The sequence below is a fragment of the Balaenoptera physalus genome (assembly GCF_965194825.1).
Source record: "Balaenoptera physalus genome assembly, chromosome: 18".
Classification (NCBI taxonomy): domain Eukaryota; kingdom Metazoa; phylum Chordata; class Mammalia; order Artiodactyla; family Balaenopteridae; genus Balaenoptera; species Balaenoptera physalus.
Genome location: NC_138899.1, coordinates 68943136 through 68961072, shown reverse-complemented (window position 1 = coordinate 68961072; position 17937 = coordinate 68943136). Strand labels below are relative to the sequence as shown.

The 17937-nt window shown below is 37.5% G+C and overlaps 2 protein-coding genes and 1 long non-coding RNA gene across 34 annotated transcripts in view; 2 read left to right on the top strand and 1 right to left on the bottom strand.

The window, feature by feature from the left end:
• Positions 1 to 15005, bottom strand: part of SUPT20H (SPT20 homolog, SAGA complex component) — a 39884-nt gene extending 24879 nt beyond the window's left edge. For 8 of the 26 annotated variants that reach the window (XM_082435583.1, XM_082435586.1, XM_082435590.1 and 5 more), the window contains exons 1-9: positions 14497 to 14769; positions 12578 to 12673; positions 9259 to 9294; positions 8544 to 8602; positions 8004 to 8070; positions 5434 to 5563; positions 4341 to 4444; positions 1475 to 1591; positions 1297 to 1350 (exon numbers count right to left, since the gene is read on the bottom strand). In XM_082435583.1, coding sequence (XP_082291709.1) covers positions 1297 to 1350; positions 1475 to 1591; positions 4341 to 4444; positions 5434 to 5563; positions 8004 to 8070; positions 8544 to 8602; positions 9259 to 9294; positions 12578 to 12580 — 570 coding nt within the window. In that variant the 5' untranslated portion in view covers positions 12581 to 12673; positions 14497 to 14769. Of the gene's footprint in view, positions 1 to 1296; positions 1351 to 1474; positions 1592 to 4340; positions 4445 to 5433; positions 5564 to 7660; positions 7954 to 8003; positions 8071 to 8543; positions 8603 to 9258; positions 9295 to 12577; positions 12674 to 14496; positions 14803 to 14865 lie in introns of those variants that run through there. The other 18 variants (XM_082435601.1, XM_082435587.1, XM_082435591.1 and 15 more) reach the window with 13 other exon arrangements.
• Positions 1559 to 4216, top strand: LOC309647903. The gene is made up of 2 exons (XR_014256382.1): positions 1559 to 1668; positions 2003 to 4216. It is a non-coding gene; the product is annotated as an uncharacterized lncRNA (long non-coding RNA).
• A 72-nt stretch (positions 15006 to 15077) lies between the features above and the next one.
• Positions 15078 to 17937, top strand: part of LOC309647875 (uncharacterized protein) — a 420689-nt gene continuing 417829 nt past the window's right edge. For all 7 annotated transcript variants that reach the window (XR_014256334.1, XR_014256335.1, XR_014256336.1 and 4 more), the window contains exon 1: positions 15078 to 15215. Coding sequence is in view for 1 of the 7 variants with exons in the window: in XM_082435781.1 (XP_082291907.1) it covers positions 15147 to 15215 (69 nt within the window). In the remaining 6 variants the exon portion in view is untranslated. The remainder of the gene's footprint in view (positions 15216 to 17937) is intronic.

Sequence of the window (17937 nt, the reverse complement as noted above, 5' to 3'; positions counted from 1 at the left end):
GTATTCTTAGTTGGTTTGTTTGAATTTGAACTCAAACAAGGCCTACACATTGCATTCGGTTTTTATCTCTCAAACATTTTTTAAAAAATATTCTGTAACGATCATCTCTTCCCCCATCTTTTTTTCTTTTCTCATGCAACTGATTTGTTGGGATTTGAGCAACTGCTTCCTCAGGGTATCATTTAACTGGGTCTGGCTGGTTGCTTCCTCATCCATGTCATTTAATGGTTTCTCTTACTCCATAAATTACTTTTAAACTGTTGGTTAGATGTAGAGGCTTGATTTAAATTAAGGTTCTATTTTTTAAACAAGAGCTCTTCAACAGTACTACTGTATACTTTCTCGTCCGCCACGCAAGGAGGCACACAAGGATTGACTGTCCCACTTTTACACCAGAGGGTTTAGTCAGACTATAGGTTTTTCACATCTAAGAAATACAGCCATCTAGATTCATTAATTCATTAAGACTTCCAAGTTGATGACATTTTAAAAAGTCTATCATTTCTTTTACACTTGTTAGCTGAAATTTTTCTAAGGAATTTTCCTTGAAAAGGCAGAATAAAGGCTTTGGTCTCTCCCATTATTTACCAATCTTCAGAGTAAGAAATCAATGCCCTAAGAACCTCCAATGATGACCAGTGAGTTTGTTTCTGAATAGTCTTTTAATAGCTTTTAACCTTCTTGTAAACGAAAAGATTACAGCCCAAACTACAACACAACACTTGATAGTTACTGATGAACTGAATCTTATTTTATAATCATATTTCACAGCTAGAATAATTCTCATTAATATTTTCTTTAGTTTAACTACACCTCTTTACAGTAACAGAAAAATAAGTGAACACTCTTGTGAGCGGGCACCTCACATATCCTGAGCCAGCACTGGAGGACTAACTGGCTATTCCCCGGGTAAGAGAGGTCCCCTAGGGCTACAACCAGTACGATGGCAAAACGACAGCTAGGTCTGCTTTAGAGCCCTAGATGACAGAAAATCAGCATCTATTTGTATCCACAACAAAACATTCTGTGTGAGAGGGGATACAAAACTATGTTTCACATTGGGAGAGGTCAGCCTCACCCTATTATACGATGCTCTAAAAGCAACTGGGACTGAACTGTTTTAGTTCCTTGAAGGATTACTGCATCTTTGTAGAGACCCTTAACATCTAAAGCTCATAAATCAATCCCAAACTTTACTCCTAAATAAAATTACGAGCAGAAAATATCTTTTGCTTAACTTAGTAAATATTGTTTCATCCTATATATTACTGTTTGGGATTAAAAAACAGAACTAACCTGGGTCCATTTATGGTTATCACTTGTTATTGAATGTACATCACAGATTAAAGTCTAGAATAAATAAAAGTTAAAAAAACACATTAATGTATATAGGCATACAGACATATGAAGACATTTAATAAGTAAAACTCCAAATAAAATCTGAAATAATACTTCTTAATTAAACATTCCTTACCTGCATTGTTGGACGTAAGAGAATGTGCCTACTTTGGTAACCAGGAGATTTCATGTTACTGGACTGCCTGTAGTCACGTATTTCTGCTATGACACATCCACAGTGAAAAATATTAACCTGTTTTGAGTGAAAACATATAAGTAGATGTCATTTTTCAAAAGCCTAAATAAGTGGGTTTATATTGAATGTTTCAGGTTCTTCACATTCTTTTTTTTTTTTTTTTAAAGAAATTCTTCATTTTTATTATTTATTTTATTTATTTATGGCTGTGTTGGGTCTTCGTTTCTGTGCGAGGGCTTTCTCTAGTTGTGGCAAGCGGGGGCCATTCTTCATCGCGATGTGCGGGCCTCTCACTATCATGGCCTCTCTTGTTGCGGAGCACAGACTCCAGACGCGCAGGCTCAGTAATTGCGGCTCACGGGCCCAGCGGCTCCGCGGCATGTGGGGTCTTCCCAGACCAGGGCTCGAACCCGTGTCCCCTGCATTGGCAGGCAGATTCTCAACCACTGCACCACCAGGGAAGCCCAGGTTCTTTACATTCTTATGTAATGTTTCTGACCACTCACATACTCTTAAATGGAATTCCTTGGTGGATTTACCACCATATAAACCCTTTAAAAGCAACTGTTTATGTTCATCATGACTCAAGAAGCAGTTTAACACTGTTTAACTGTTTCCTAGTAATAGAATGACATCTGGCATTTGTATACTGTTAATGTTACAGACCACTGGTATCGCTGTTTTTTTCTTTTTTTGGCCGTGCCATGAGGCTTGCGGGATCTTAGTCCCCTGACCAGATATCGAACCTGCATCCCCTGCACTGGGAGTGTGGAGTCTCAACCACTGGACCGCCAGGAAGGAAGTCCCTGCTTTTCTTCTTGACACTCACCGGCTCACTGTTGTACTCTGCTAACCTTGTCATTGTTATAAATTGTCAATAACCATGCCAGAGTTTCAGCTTACAGATACAACTGCTATATTTGCTCTGCTAAAATTTCCAGAAGATAGGCTTTACTAATAAGAGGAAGGAAGCTAACATTAATTCAAATAATAATCTCTGTTAAAGATACTGTTTTTTTGTCCTTTTTCTAAGTCCAAAGGTAAGAATCTCTGTCACTCAAGTCTTGCTAATTATCACTTGCCATAGTCGCATATGGTATTGTGTGTTTTCACCATTCTTAACTCTTAGTGGGTACTGTGACCTCCATGTTGTCAGTCATTATTATGCTCATGCTTTTTAACCAACATTTACTGAGCCACTACAATGTGAACTGTGTGTCACGCACTGTCCAAGAAGCTTCATAGATAGAGTGGTGAGATACTTGCTCTCAGTGTGGTAAGACAGGCAATAAACATGTAAACAAATAAACAAGGTAACTTGAGACAGTGAATGCTACAGAGGAAATAAAATAGGGAGGGGCTTAATTTAGACTGTGTGCTCAGACAGAACTCTCTGAGGGAGTAATTTTCAGCTGAGACCTGAATCACAATAAAGGGTCAGACATCTGGAACAGATGAGCAGATGAATAAGATAGGTATAAGCTTGGTGTGTTTTAATATGGCAAGAAGCCACAGATGGCTGGAGTGTAGTGAGTGGGGATGAGAACCAGGAGGTGAAGACAAACAGAAAGGCAGGGGTTTTGTACACTGAGAGGACACTGGAGAACTTCAAACAGGGAACTGTGTTGTTGTTGTTTTCTGTTTTTGTTTTGTAAGCTTAATCTGGTTGTCTGTGGAAAACTGATTTCTAGGGTTCTAGAATGAAAATAGGAAGTTCAGGAAGGTAACTATAGAAGGTCATGACCATGTATTTTGAAGGTACAGCTGACACTTGCTGGTGGACTGAATGTGAAAGGTGAGAGTATAGTTATCTGTCAGAATAGAAAGACTGGTAATAGAACTGGTTTGAGAGGTAAAAATAAAAAGCTCCGTTTTGTCATGGTAAGTCTGAAGAACCTAATCTATATCCCAGTAAATATGTATGTTTGGAGCTTGGTGGGATGGTCATTGTAAGAGAGATAAGCAAGGGATTAACTGTCATTTTTTTAAACTCATTAAGCTGTTTGAGATCATCCAGGGAGAGGGTGTTACTAAAGAACAGAATCCCTAGGACTGAACCCTGAACATATTTATGGGGGAACAGAGATGACAGTAAAAAAGACTGAAAGACTAGAGGGACGAGAAAAACCAGGAAGGTGATGTCTCAGAAGCTGAAAGAAGGGTGTTTCAAGGAGGAAGTAGTTATTTACACTGAACTTTGCTAAGAGACCAACTAAGGTGAGAACAGGAAAGGATTTTCTTAGAAGTTGAAAGATGGTACAATATGCTTATATTCTTTACTAGAGAGAGGAAAATAGATAATAGAAGAGAGGAAGGTTAAAGCTGCAAGACCTTGAGAAGGAGGAGAAGGATCCAGAACATAAAGTGGAGAAGATGCCTTAGGAACAGCTTATTTCATCCATTTTAACAGGAAGGCAGGCAGAAAGTGTGGACAGAGATGTGGGGATGCTGGGAGGAAATGGGAGTTCCCATCTGATGGCTTCTTTTTCCTCAGTAAACTAACATAGTATGGCTGGAAAGCCAAGAAAGTAAGCAGTTTTTTCCATAATTTCTTGATTGTAGCTATAGGGAGATTTCCAGTGGATGAGTTAATTGTTATAACAATTTTAGAAGAATCAACTAAATCTATACATTTCAGTACAGCCTAAAGAATAAATATTCCACAATAAACCAATTTTCATATAGCTAGGTACAATGTCTCATTTCATGTTCCATGCACTAGTGAGAATACAACTAAATACCCTTCATCACAAAACAACATATATCTGGCAAATCTAAGGACATTTTAAAGAGAAAAATTTTGTACCTGAGATTTTTCTAGGAGATCAACCAAAATAGGAGGTAATTCTTCTGCATCCAAGTATTCAAGTAATTCCCCTTCTTCATAAGGCAGTCGAATGGTCTCAGAATCTTAATTTTAAAACATAAAGTTTCAGAAAGTGATCAGCCTCACCAAAAAGCCTAGGTAATAATTTAAGTAACTTCTGATAAAAAATAAAAAGAATAAAGCCAAAAGCTCTCCTAAAGTCCTTCTTTATTTAAGTCTCAAAAATAAATCACCTTATATATTGCTAAAAAACTTGATAAACTGTACACAGTTTTAGAGCAGAAAGGAGAAAACACCTAATATACTATGGAAAAACGTCTGGCACAACAATCACAGTACAAATCACAGCCAGCAGTATAGTAAGCAGAATACGATAAAATTCCAACATCTGTTAACTAAAAAGTTCCTTGAAGATTGCTTAATCTAATCTGGAAGTCAGAGTGATAATCTGGTATCACTTCTGAAAAATGACTACTTATAGACCAAAATTCTCTTGGTGTTATACAATTAACAACCAACACAAGAAAAAATTCTTAACTAGGTAAGTTCCTTGTAGAACTCATAGTATCATCACTGTATCAAAATTTAAATGCCTCTTTAGTGAAATCTAAGAGTATTTATATTTTAAAACTCTATTTTCATATTCACATTAATAGGAATAAAATGTTGAAAACTATTCAAAAGGCAGTGAATCTGCTTAACTTTGAAAGCTTCAGACTCAAAGTATATTCAAAGCACAGAAGAAAAACATACGTTAAAACACCTGATGCTATCTTAAATATATAAATAGCAACAGAACGAAAGGAAATTTTGACAAGTATTTTAAAATTATGTCTTTTATAATTTAACTTCAAAGACCTCAGTCAGAATACTTCTCAAATTCTGGAAGGCTAATCATACTAGAGGTAACTTCTAATATTCTAACAAAACACCATAAAGAGAACAATTTGGAATCAAAGTCTTCTTTTATCAAGTCATCTCTGATCTGAAGGTTAAGAAGCTACTTCTAAAAGACAGCACATCCCGCCTAGCAGAGGGATTTTCGTGGCTGCTGCCCTCTGGAAGTTCTTACCTGATCCATTTTTTCCCCTGAGCATCAGAGAATATCCCTCATTTCCTGGGTATAGGTTGACCACTAAACATGACAATGTCTCCTGCATAACAAGCTTCTCTAACAAGTTCACATTTCTTCTTAATTTCTGCTTTAAAAAGAGGCAGAGCTCATGAAAATAATCCAGCATAACAAAGAATGCAATCATTTAATAAAATCAGACCTGAGTTAATCTTTGATGCTCCTTCCACATCTGTGTAAACTTAATTTTGATCTATTACTATGTTTTAGGCAAATGAATTAATATCACAAAGAAAAACTAGTGATCTATATATAAAATAAACACACTTAAATACAAAATATGTACCTGAGTACACAAGTAGCAAATATTAAAAATATTTAAAAAGGAAAACCATTAAATGCAAATATTTTTTAGAAAGATGCTATAATGTATAATTAGTTTCTATTAAGTATAAATCTACATAAATAATTTGGGGCATTTTCTTTGGTTGTACTGTTACAGAGCACATTTCTTAAATATTTTATGGCCTAAATTAGATCCAAACAAGTTCAACAGCTCTAATCAGCTGAAATGTTAAACCCAAAAATATCTAACTGGTTAAAAGGACATAAGTAATTTAAGTAATTTTCTGTAAATTCAATTTAACAGCTCCTTAGAAACCACTTCGCTAAAAAAAACAAAAAACTATCAGGGAACCTAATACACATACATCAAAATCTATTATTTTAGAAATGTATATGATTTAAAATGAAACCCACTTATAGATATAATAAATCCTTTCATCAAATCTTATTTGTGAAAGATATCAGTCAATAGAATATTTTTCATATCAAAAAACAAATCCATTTTGAGTATATTTAACATGCATATATATATATAGTCATATGCAGAAAGAAATTATAAATTCTTGACCTATAGTCACCATAGAATCAAAAAACTGCATTTTGAAAATAAATTTTTAAAAAGCAAAGCAAAGCAACTTTTAACCACATTGATGCGAAGTCAGAAAATGTCTTTCTTAAAGGACCAGACAGTACTTTAGTCTTGTGGGCCATACGGTCTGTGTTGCAACTACTCAACTCTGCTATTTACCTCAAAATCAGCCACATACAAGACATAAATCAAGGGGTGCTGCTGTATTCCAATAAAAGGTCATTTACAAAAACATGTTTGGGCCAGATCTGGCTGGTGGACAATGGCTGTCAACCCCAGTTTAGAATCTTCTATCTTAGTTCTGTCTCTGAGGCAATGGATATGCTCATTATACTGACTGTGGTGACAGTTTATGGGTGTATACTGTGAAAATTAATAAAAGGAAACCTCAACTAAAACTGGAGTGGGGAAGGACTGCAGAGGGAGCTCTCCTGCCCCACCACTCATCATCAATTACCCCAAACAGGAAGACATCAGTTACTGATCCCACCAGGAAGAGAACTACCTTGAACTCCCAAACAGGAAATGCAACTACTTTACTTCCCCAACTAGGGGAAGGGAGACTTTCTTCTTCCCAGCAACAAGTTCAGTGAATGGGAAAGGACTGCAGGCCAGCCAATGGAAAACACCTGCAGCTCAGCCAACAAAAAGCCGTCATTTCTGGCACTTTTATTTTCCTCCAGTGAACTCTCATTTTTTCCTTGCTGATGATTTTCTTTCCTTGTCCTGCCCTCCTTACAATAAAAGCCTTCCATGTTGTGCAACTCCTCAGAGTATCTCTGCCAGATGAGATGTTGCCCAATTCATGAATCGTTTAATAAAGCCAATTAGATCTTCAAATTTATTCAAATTTTTTTTTAATACACATCAAAACTTATAAAATGTATACTTCAAACATACTCAACTTATTCTATGTCAACTATACCTCAACAGAATTTATGGAAACCATACCATAAGATTTACTCATGGTTTCACAATCATTTTTCTCCTAAAGATTTTAAAGGTTAGATACTACTGGAATTCCACTAATTTTTTGCCTAAGAGGTATTCATTTTTAAAGACAGACAACAGAAGCTCAGTAGAGCCCTTTAAGGCCCTTACGACCTGAGGGTCCGAAAGATATCAAAAAATCAATTTCTATTACATTTCTACTGCCCACACTTTCATGCTAAATAAAAATGAATTAAGTTAACCTGGGCATAAACTAATTTTTCTGACCAAATTCACCTTTTATTATCACATCTAAATTTCCTACATATCCTGTAATAGTTTTAACTTTCCAGTGCAACTCACCACGAAGAAATAGGTTAATTTTCTCCTGTCTTCAGTCTACAAATAACTTCTCAGGAAGAAAAAGATGCAGAAGATAATATATATGGTGGCTTTGCTTCTTCTAACTTCCCAATGAGATAGTCTGTTACTCAGCAAACATGGTTCCCCTCTGCTACCTAAGTAGGTGATCCCTGCCTGGTGCCAGATTAGCCAGAGGTCTGGTTTAGCTGCAGAACTGGCTAGTCTGGTTAGAAAAGATATCTGTTCACTAACAAAAATATAAATCATTCAAATCTAATTCCTTCAAATTTCCTTCTTCCACTACATTTAAAAAGTCGTAATAACATAAAAAATTTATACTTACCTTAACCTCAGGCTCTTTTTCGCATTCTTCAATATATAAATCATAAAGTTTTTGAAATATAGATTTTCTAAAATTTAATAAACAAAGGCAGTATACAAAGTAATGTTAATATAATAATCATAAAATAAACATTTTGAATTTTCCTGTAATTTTTCCCCCAATTTCCCAAAAACTGGGGGTGAAGTGGGGCTAGATATGGTAGCTAACATCAACCTAGAAATTTCTAATACAGTTGACCCTTGCACAACACAGGGGTTAATCCTCGTATAACTTGTAGTCGGCCCTCTGTATCCGGGGTTCCTCTGCATCGACAGGTTCAACTAACCACTGACCATGAAGTACAGTAGTGTTTACTACTGAAAAGCATCTGCAAGTAAGTGGACCTGAACAGTTCAAACCCACATTGTTCAAGGGTCAACTGTATATGCAAAGTACCCAGAATATAACATTTCTAGCTCAGTGTCTAGGAAGAATGAAATAAATGATGGCAATCATCATACTTCTGTGAGTCTAAGATATCAATTAATTAAGCATTCATACCTTCCACTAGATAGGTATTTCCTTTTAGGAGGTCTCTGTCGGGCACTTTCAATGACATACTAAAAAAGAGAAGTTTAAGAAAACAGCTTGTCTTTTGCATACTGCATGAACAACTGTATTAATAAATCATGTAAGGCTAAAAAGGCTGTTCAGTCACTCAAGTCTCTGATGCATATTAAATCATACCTTTTAGGGAAACCTACTTAATTTCTAAATATATGTTACAAACAAGTGAAATTTAAACTGTACTAAAATTTAGCACAATATTTACTTGCTATATTATAAGCAAAATCATATAGTTTCACCACTGTGATTTCACAGGTTAGCAATATTTTCAATGTTTTATGGTTGTTCAGAATATGCATAGCATACCCAATTACAAGGACTCTATATATTTGAGCTATTTTCCCCTTTAATTGAGCAGTTAGAATATCTGTTAAAACAGAAAACATAATTTTAGAAACTCTATGTCCTTGTTCAAATGTTTATTCCACTGTATTATTCAATTTCTATTCCACAGCATTACTATCTGAGCATTCCAAGTATCAGACGATCCAAACATCATCTGGTAGTTTTTATGTATTTACAGAAAAATTTGCATACTCGTCCTAATATTAACGTACTCCTTTGACAGTCACATACGAAAATCTCTTAAAACTGAGTTCTGTCGATTAAAGACAACACTATTTCAATATGTAACTTAGTCACGCCTCACCTCCGCACGATCCAAAGCTAGTTCTAAAGCTTGTTGCTGTAAAAAGTAAATAGTGTATTTGGTAATATTAGTTATTTTCACACAAACATACTTTAATATACATATAACATTTTCTAATTAAGTGTTTAAATGTGTTTTATTTTCTAAAACAGGTCTAACATTTTTCTTTATTTCTCTCCTCCACCCACCCCACTGTATACTCAAGATATAGCACAAAGAAATTATATGCAGTCTCAGGCACCTGATTATGACCACAAAGCAGTTAAGAAATGCTACCATGATTTTCTCTGGCCATGCTTGTGCAGCTGATACAGGGCTGAGAGTTGGATATGGTAACCACTACCATTTTATAAACATCAACATTTTAAGAGCACCATTCAGGAAAATATACTGGCCATCAGGTATGCAATTAAAGTGAAGCAAAGACTAAAATCCCTTAAGCTGCTAGGAATCCTGAAAACCAAGGGGGTTGTTATGTTGGTACCTAATATCAACTTAGAAATTCCTAATATTATGCAGAGAAACTATAATACAGTGTTTCTAGGTCAGTGCCTACCAGAAATAGAATAAATGAAGGCTATGCTTAGCATGTTTTAATGAATTTAAGATACCATCAGTTATATGCCTGAATTATTATTTAACATTAAGAAAAACGTGCCGCCAATTATAACCGTAAGATGTCACTGATTGTAGACACATTATCACTTCAGTAATGAAAACGTAAAAGCAAATGCATCTTAGAAATGATGAAAATATAGTATTATTATTACATGTACAATTTGAGATTTACTAGTAGATCCCCATCCTTCATTGATTTCTTAGAGACCCTTATTGTAAGGCAAGAGGGAGAAATAAGAAGGTTAACTGTCTTCCTCATTTGTATAGCATTCTTCTGTAATGATACCCAAGAATAAAAAGTACTAGATTTAAAAAAAAATTAAGCAAATACACCACCAATGATTTCTTTCTAGTTTTGTGGTTTGGGTATCACACAGAGTTACAGCATTTTTCATTCACAATGACAGTCATTTTTAATTTCATTGAGAGGCAAAGAACTTTTTTTTTTATTTACAAGAACCTACATTTTTCTGTTTTATTTTGCAGACTCCAATACTTCAATCTACTAAGTTGCATGGAATAAAAGCTCCTAGCACCCACCAAAATCCCAAGAGGGCAGGGAGAAGAATAAATATTGCCAGACTTTGGAAATCATGAAAAGGTTGAAGTGACCCTGTCCTCCTAGTCCTAAGGACAGAGAATACATGATTACAAAAATAGCTGGCCTTTTTTTTTTTATTTAATAGATCTTTATTGGCGTATAATTGCTTCACAATACTGTGTTAGTTTCTGTTGTACAGCAAAGTGATCAGTCATATGCATACATATATCCCCATATCCCCTCCCTCTTGAGCCTCCCTTCCACCCTCCCTATCCCACGTCTTTAGGTCATCGCAAAGCACTGGGTTGATCTCCCTGTGCTATGCTGCTACTTCCCACTAGCTAACTATTTTACATTCAGTGTGTATATAAGTCGATGCTACTCTCACTTCGCCCCAGCTTCCCTCTCCCCCTCCCCCCCACCCCGTGTCCTCATGTCCATTCTCTACGTCTGCGTCTTCATTCCTGCCCTGCCACTAGGCTCATCAGTACCTTTATTTTTTTAGATTCCATAGATATGTGTTAGCATATTTTATTTGCTTCTCTCTTTCTGACTTACTTCACTCTGTATGACAGACTCTAGGTCCATCAACCTCACTACAAATGACTCAATTTCGTTTCTTTTTATGGCTGAGTAATATTCCATTGTATATATGTGCCACATCTTTATCCATTCATCTGTCGATGGACACTTAGGTTGCTTCCATGTCCTGGCTATTGTAAACAGTGCTGCAATGAACACTGTGGTACCTGTCTCTTTTTTTTTTTTTTTGATGTGGACCACTTTTAAAGTCTTTATTGAATTTGTTACAGTACTGCTTTTGTTTTATGTTTTGATTTTTTTGGTCCCGAGGCATGTGGGATTCCTAGCTCCCCGACCAGGGATCGAACCTGCATCCCCTGCACTGGAAGGTGAAGTCTTAACCACTGGACTGTCAGGGAAGTCCTTAGCTGGGCTTTTTAAATAGCAATAGAACCCCTACATACCAAGCATCTAAATGGAGTAAGTAAAAAAGTCTAAAATATGCCAGTATTTCAAAAGATTGTTAAAATAAATTTATACCAATTTAATTTATTAAAATATCTTATGGGCAGATTTCAATGAAACTGTTTCCCAGGATTCAAGATGAGATTCTTGAGAATAAACTATTTTCCAACATAAAAACATAACTTTGAATATATACTCTTGACAAAAACACAAGTTTCTTTTAATTATTTTGGCCATAAAAGCTTCAAGTAAGTTTAGATCAAAAAATTATAATAAACACAATCAAATGTATACTCTAGGACAATTTCAAATAGCCAGTCTTCTCAAGTAAATATTTAATCTTCTGATATCAAACTTTAAAAGCTCCAGTGAGATATACTTGCATATGTAAACACTAGTATCGTTTATTCACTATTGCGTTCAAATACTTAAGAGGGAAGTGACTGGTGAATACGAATGCAAAATATAAGGCAAGGTCAGAACCCCACTGTGACAGCTTTTCTCTAACAGGGCAAGGGTATACACGCAAGATCCCAAGAAGAGAAGATATATGTTTTCTGATGTTTATCCAACATGGTGGTTAGTGTTCATTTATTCTCTGTCAAATGCTGCTGTTTCTTTAGAACAGAAAGTGATTTTTTTCTCCTTTGTCTTTAATTCTTTAATGGCAAGAGTTAAATGCCCAGCACTAAGTATGTTTACTGACTCTAAGTGGTAAGCAGAAATCTGCCATTAGAAGGTTAAAACTAATGCTGCTTAAATGTTATTTGCAGTAAGCAGGTTACATTTGTTGTTAAAAATTTTTTTTAAATCTAAATTAAGAGGAACTTTAAACTATGAGAAACCTATGCCCCCAAAACTATTTGTATTTATACCTATCCTTCTTGCCAATGATTTGGACTACAGTAAAGTAGACAGAAGTAATTATTTTTTAATACTTCCCCAAAACAAGGACAGATAGATTATCTGTGTAATCTGGATATGATTATAACACTGAGTTGAGAGATGAGCCCCCTATTTTGTAGAGAAGATTTTGCATGTGATTGCTAAGTAATTTCCCAGTTAGGGTAACTTGGGCAGCTTACGAGAATATTTCTGTTTCATACAGATACCTTTATGGAGATGAAGGAAGAGAACATTCTAAGAATATTAACATACTGAGCTGTAGCTTACCATTGTGGTATAAAATAGAGGTCCAAAAAGGAGAAAACTTATGTGCGTTGATGAAGTGGGGTGAAAACCGTACCTTTAGAAATCAGTCTTAGAGTACTGAAAAAGCAAAAATAACACAACCCCTATATTAACATAAAGCTCTCAAGAGATATGAGATTACTTAATAATTAACAAGGAAAATTATTTGAGGCATATATATTTCTAAGACCCTTTAAAAATAATTAGTAACAATAAAATTCATTATATGACAATCTATACACTCATTGTTGAAAAGTTGTAACTAGGTAAGGCAAAATACAGTTTGCAAGTTAAAATCATTACTCAGTTTCTTAAAAATGTTTAACACCCAGGAGAGAATGTTTTTTAATTTCTTCTATCATCACAGTTGCTGCTTTCATTGTTACTCTGGATGATTTTAACAGCCTGCCCTCTGGCCTTGGTCACTGCACAGTTCACTTTACAAATCATACATTTCATCATACCTGCTGATAAAAGTCCTCTAATGATATTCCCCCAAATGCCCCAGGCTACATTTTCCAAGGCAGCTCTAATTCTTCCAGCCTCTCACCTCTTCAAGCAAACAAGATACACTCCTGAAGAACCTCATTCCTCTAACACACAAGCTCTCATCCTGGCTGCACAAGAGAGTAACCTTGGGAACCTTTAAAAAGTGGGATACCCATGCTCCACCCTCCAGAGATTCTCATTAATTGGTCTGGAGTAGGGTCCAGGGATCATCATTTTTGGAACTCCCTAGGTGATTCAAAGGGGCTGCCATTTGAACTCGACTGCTATATCCTCTCTGCCTCCCACAGAAATGGTATGTTTGCTCTGAGAGTGATGCTAAATAAAGCTTATTTTTAATCTAATTCTTTACCTAACTCCTTGTAACCACCCCTGTGTCTACACACAGCTGAGCACATCTTTAAGCGACAGAAAACACTATTTTCCGTGTTAAATTGTTTTGGTTCGCTCTGGGTGAACCCAAAGCTTAAGTTTTGCCAGTTCAGGTTTGAAAAAAAAAAAGGAGGGGAGGGGGTGAAAAAAACCCACAAACCACCAAAAAAGACAAGCACCATACAGGTTTCAGGAATAATCATTCAAAAAACGAATAAGACAGTAATCCTACTCTAGAAGAGCTCATGAAAGATTTAAGATGAATTTACGGTGAAAATTTTCTGACCATTGAATCTAAAGATGAAGATACACTAGGTATAGGCAAAATGTGATGATGACTATCTCTTGTCACTAAATTGAGGGGGATGGTGGAGAGGAAGGCTTAGTGAATTTAAACTAAGTGCTAAAAAACCCAATAACCACTTACAAACCAAACATTCTGACTGTATACAGAATTTACTAGAACCCTGAGAGAAAACCATTGTAATTATCGTCTTCATTTTACAGAATAAGGCTCTCAGAACTAGTGACTTTCCCATGATCACACAACTAGACTGGAACTCAGACCTCTCTTTTTAATATTAAGATTCTTTCTCCTAAATCTTACAACCTTCCAGACCACTCAATCCAACACCCATTTTTAGATTTTTGAAAGCAAAACATTTAAAGTAAGGCCTCGATTCTGCTCAGACTAATAAAAATTTTTTTCTTAATTTTGACCTATTTTTACATCATGGTTATCACCTATCGTACACGGTACTCAATCTGACTCCGAAAATCGCGCTAATCACTTTCTATTGGGAGTCCTACCAGGGACTTCATTGTACGCAGCCCCTCCCTGGAGGTGGTTATCAGAGATGGCTTCCAGGGGCAGCTATTCGCCAAGCTTATTTCTGAAATCCCGAGAACCACGGCGAGGACCAGTAATCAATCCTAAACGTCTCCATCAATCCCACTCATTTCCCCGATCGACATGAGTCTCCTCCAACTGCTCAAGCATTTGTTTACAACTCAGACTTTACCTGAAAAACGCCCCAACGCCACAGCGCAGCGAACAGCCTTTATTCAATATGGACACCGAGAACCCCGCCCCCAAAGAAGCGCTACGCGCAATTCTTGCGAGTTTCCGGAAATACCTGTAACTGGAACCCAAGAGTCAAAACTAAGATGAAAAGCGTGGCTTGGCAGCACCGCGAGAGGCAACGGAGGGACCGCCGGGAGGGCGGCTGGCTCGACCCGGCCCACCGCGTCTCCGGGGACACCACCTTCCTCCCGCGGGCTCCGGACGCCGGAAGCGGCGAAAAGCCACTCGGGAAGCCGCTCGCTCACCTCTGACCCCACCCCGAATCTCGCGCGGCTACCCCGTCCCCCGCAGGCGCGCCGCAGCCCACCTGTGCGGGCCGCCGCCTCAGGATATCGCCGCTGGCTCGGCCAGAATGCGACGCGCCGACCTCGGCGCCGCGCTGCCGACTGCGCGCCCGCCCGCCGCTCGCTCCGCACGCCCCCTTGCCCGCGCGGCGCCACAGCCCCGCCGACCGCCTGTTACGGCGCCCGCGCTTCCGATTGGCGCGCTGGGCGGGCGACCACGGGCGGAAGTGGTAGAGGTGGGAAGGCGGGGCCGCGGCCAGGAGGCTCGACGCCAGGATGCTCCCGCCTGGGGCTGGTCCCCGCGATGCCTTTCCTGACTAAGGCCCGGTGGTGGGGCGAGGCCCACGAGCGCTTTCGGTGGCCCGGCATCCAGGTCCGTAAAACGAGAGGTAGCGTATGGCTCTTTGTGAGGTAGGGATCCCTGTTGAATTTCTACAGTGAAAGAAACTTGGAACAAGTTTTCCTTGCTCAGCCTATCCTCATGAAAGGGAAAGACACCATTTCTGTATTTACTAGTGCAGGCCTTGCAGCCTATGATAGTCTATCAATCAAGTGCCAATGAATTTAATGCCATAAAACAAAACACCTCACTGAAGAGTTGTAAAGATTCAGGAACGGAATAACCAGAGCGCATTGCAATGTCTGATTATAATTCTGCACCTTTAAACAACTTTGGTTGTTTGGTTATAAACTTTTAAAAAATGATTATTGAAGTGAAGCTCACAGAATGTGAAATGAAACATTTTTAAGTACACAATTCAGTAGCCTTCAGTACATTCACAGTGTCGTGCAACCACCAACCATACTGGTTCCAAAACATTTTCCTCACCCCTGTTAAGAAATTACACGTTATGCTTCCCTCTCCCAGACCCTAGCAGACCCCAATTGCTTTCAGACTTTAAGTATCTACCTAATCTGGGTATTTCACGTAAATGGAATATGTGACCTTTTTGCATCTGTCTGCATTCACATAACATAATGTTTTCCAGGTTCATCCACCTTATAGCAAGTATCAGGACTTCATTCTTTTTATAGCTAATATTGCGTCTTATTTGTATGTATATACCCCCATTAATTCATACATCCAGCGATGGACATTTGGGTTGTTTACACCTTTGAGCTATTGTGAATAGTGCTGCTATGAATATTTGTGTCGAAGTATTGTTTTGAGTCCCTGTTTTCAACTCTTTCCGGTATATACTGTTAAAGAAACCTGGAATCTGACAGTAATTCAAGAGGTAAAAAAAAACAGATTTTATTCAGGAACTGTTGCAATAGAGAGAAGAGACTTTAGTATAGTACTGGGTTCAGTTACAAAAACAGCATAGACAAGTAAGGATTTATAGCCAAGGTGGGGCGGGGAAACTGGGTGGAAATTGCCTAAAAGGAAATATCAGGTGTAAGGGCTAAATTCTGGCCAAACCGACTTGAAAGGATTCTTAACTGAAGGCAGACCAGGATGATCAGCTGTTAACGGTGGGGGGATGAAGAATCCGATCAGATATTGAGGGTGATCAGATACCCCGGTAGGGGTTCTCTCTAAACTGGCCTAGCTGGATTCTTACTACAACTGGTTGATGCAGATCCCACAAGACCGATACTAAAGTAGAGGCTAAGAGGGCTTAGAGGAGCCTGACTAAAGTTTAGTCAAGGAGAGAGTCTTTGTCAGTACCCAGGAATGGAACTGCTGGGTCATATGGTAATTCTGTGCTTAAATATTTGTGGAGTCAATAAACTGTTTTCCATAGTGGCTGAGACATTTTACATACTGATAGCAATGTATGGCAGTTCCAGTTTCTCCACATCCTCACCAAAACTTTTGTCTTGTTTTGTTTTTGATCATAGCCATTCTAGCGGGTATAAAATGGTATCTCAATGTGGTTTTGATTTGCAGTTCCCTGATGGCTAATGATATTAATTGAGAATCTTTTCATGTTCTTATTGGCCATTTGTATATATTCTTTGGAGAAATGTCTATTCAAGTCCTTTGCCCGTTTTTAAATTGGGTTGTTTGTTTTTTTGTTAAGTTATGAGTTCTTTATATATTATGGATACTAGACCCTTATCAGAGATATGATTTACAAATATTTTCTCACATTCTGTAGGTTGTCTTCACTTTCTTGCTAATGTTTTTTGATTTTCAAACTTAAATTTTTGGTGAAGTCTAATTTATCTATTTTTTTCTGTTGTGGATTGTGATTTTGGTGTCATATTTAAGAATCCATTGCCAAATCCAAGGTCATAAGGATTGTTGAAAACCATCTCTGCACTTCGTTTTACACAAAGCAGAAAGTGAGTTTATCACAAGGATTTCAACCTGCAAGCCAAGAAACTCAAGGCTATGGGAGTGACGAGTTCTGAGTTGCTCACAGATTATAGAGTGTGTATAGCGTAAATGCAGAAGTAATTTGGCTTTTTCAGCTGATCCTTATTTGGATCAGGGTAGTTGTGTCAGGAAAACAAGGAAGTCCAAAGATAGCATGAGCAGACTTGGTCTTTGGGGATTGGCTGGCATCCTCTGCTGATTTCTGAGGAAGGCTGTAAATTCCTGCAACTTACATTAGGTAAGGTAAAGTTTCATTTTTCTTTAATGCACCTGTGTTGTCCAACTCCATTTTGTCCCCAATATAAGTGACTCCATTTTAGTTTTGGTTCTACAGAATTCACCCCTATATTCTTCTAAGAGTTTTATGGTTTTAACTCTTATATTAAGTCATTAATCCATTTTGAGTTTATTTTTATATACATTCTGTGGTAGGCATTCCATTTCATTCTTTTGCATGTTGTCCCAGAATCATTTGTTGAAGAGAATATTCTTATGCACAATGAATGGACTTGACAACCTTGTCAAAAATCAATTTGCCATAGATGTATGGGTTTGTTTCTGGAGTATTACTTCTACTCTGTCCATCTATATGTCTGTCCTGTGCCAGCACCACACTGTAGCTTTGTACTAAGTTTTGAAATTGAGAAGTGTAAGTCCTCCAGTTTTGTTCTTTTCCAATATTGTTTTGGCTCTTCAGACCCCTTGCAATTTTATATGAGTTTGAGGATCAGCTTTTTCATTTTTGCAAAAAAGGCAACTGGGATTTTGA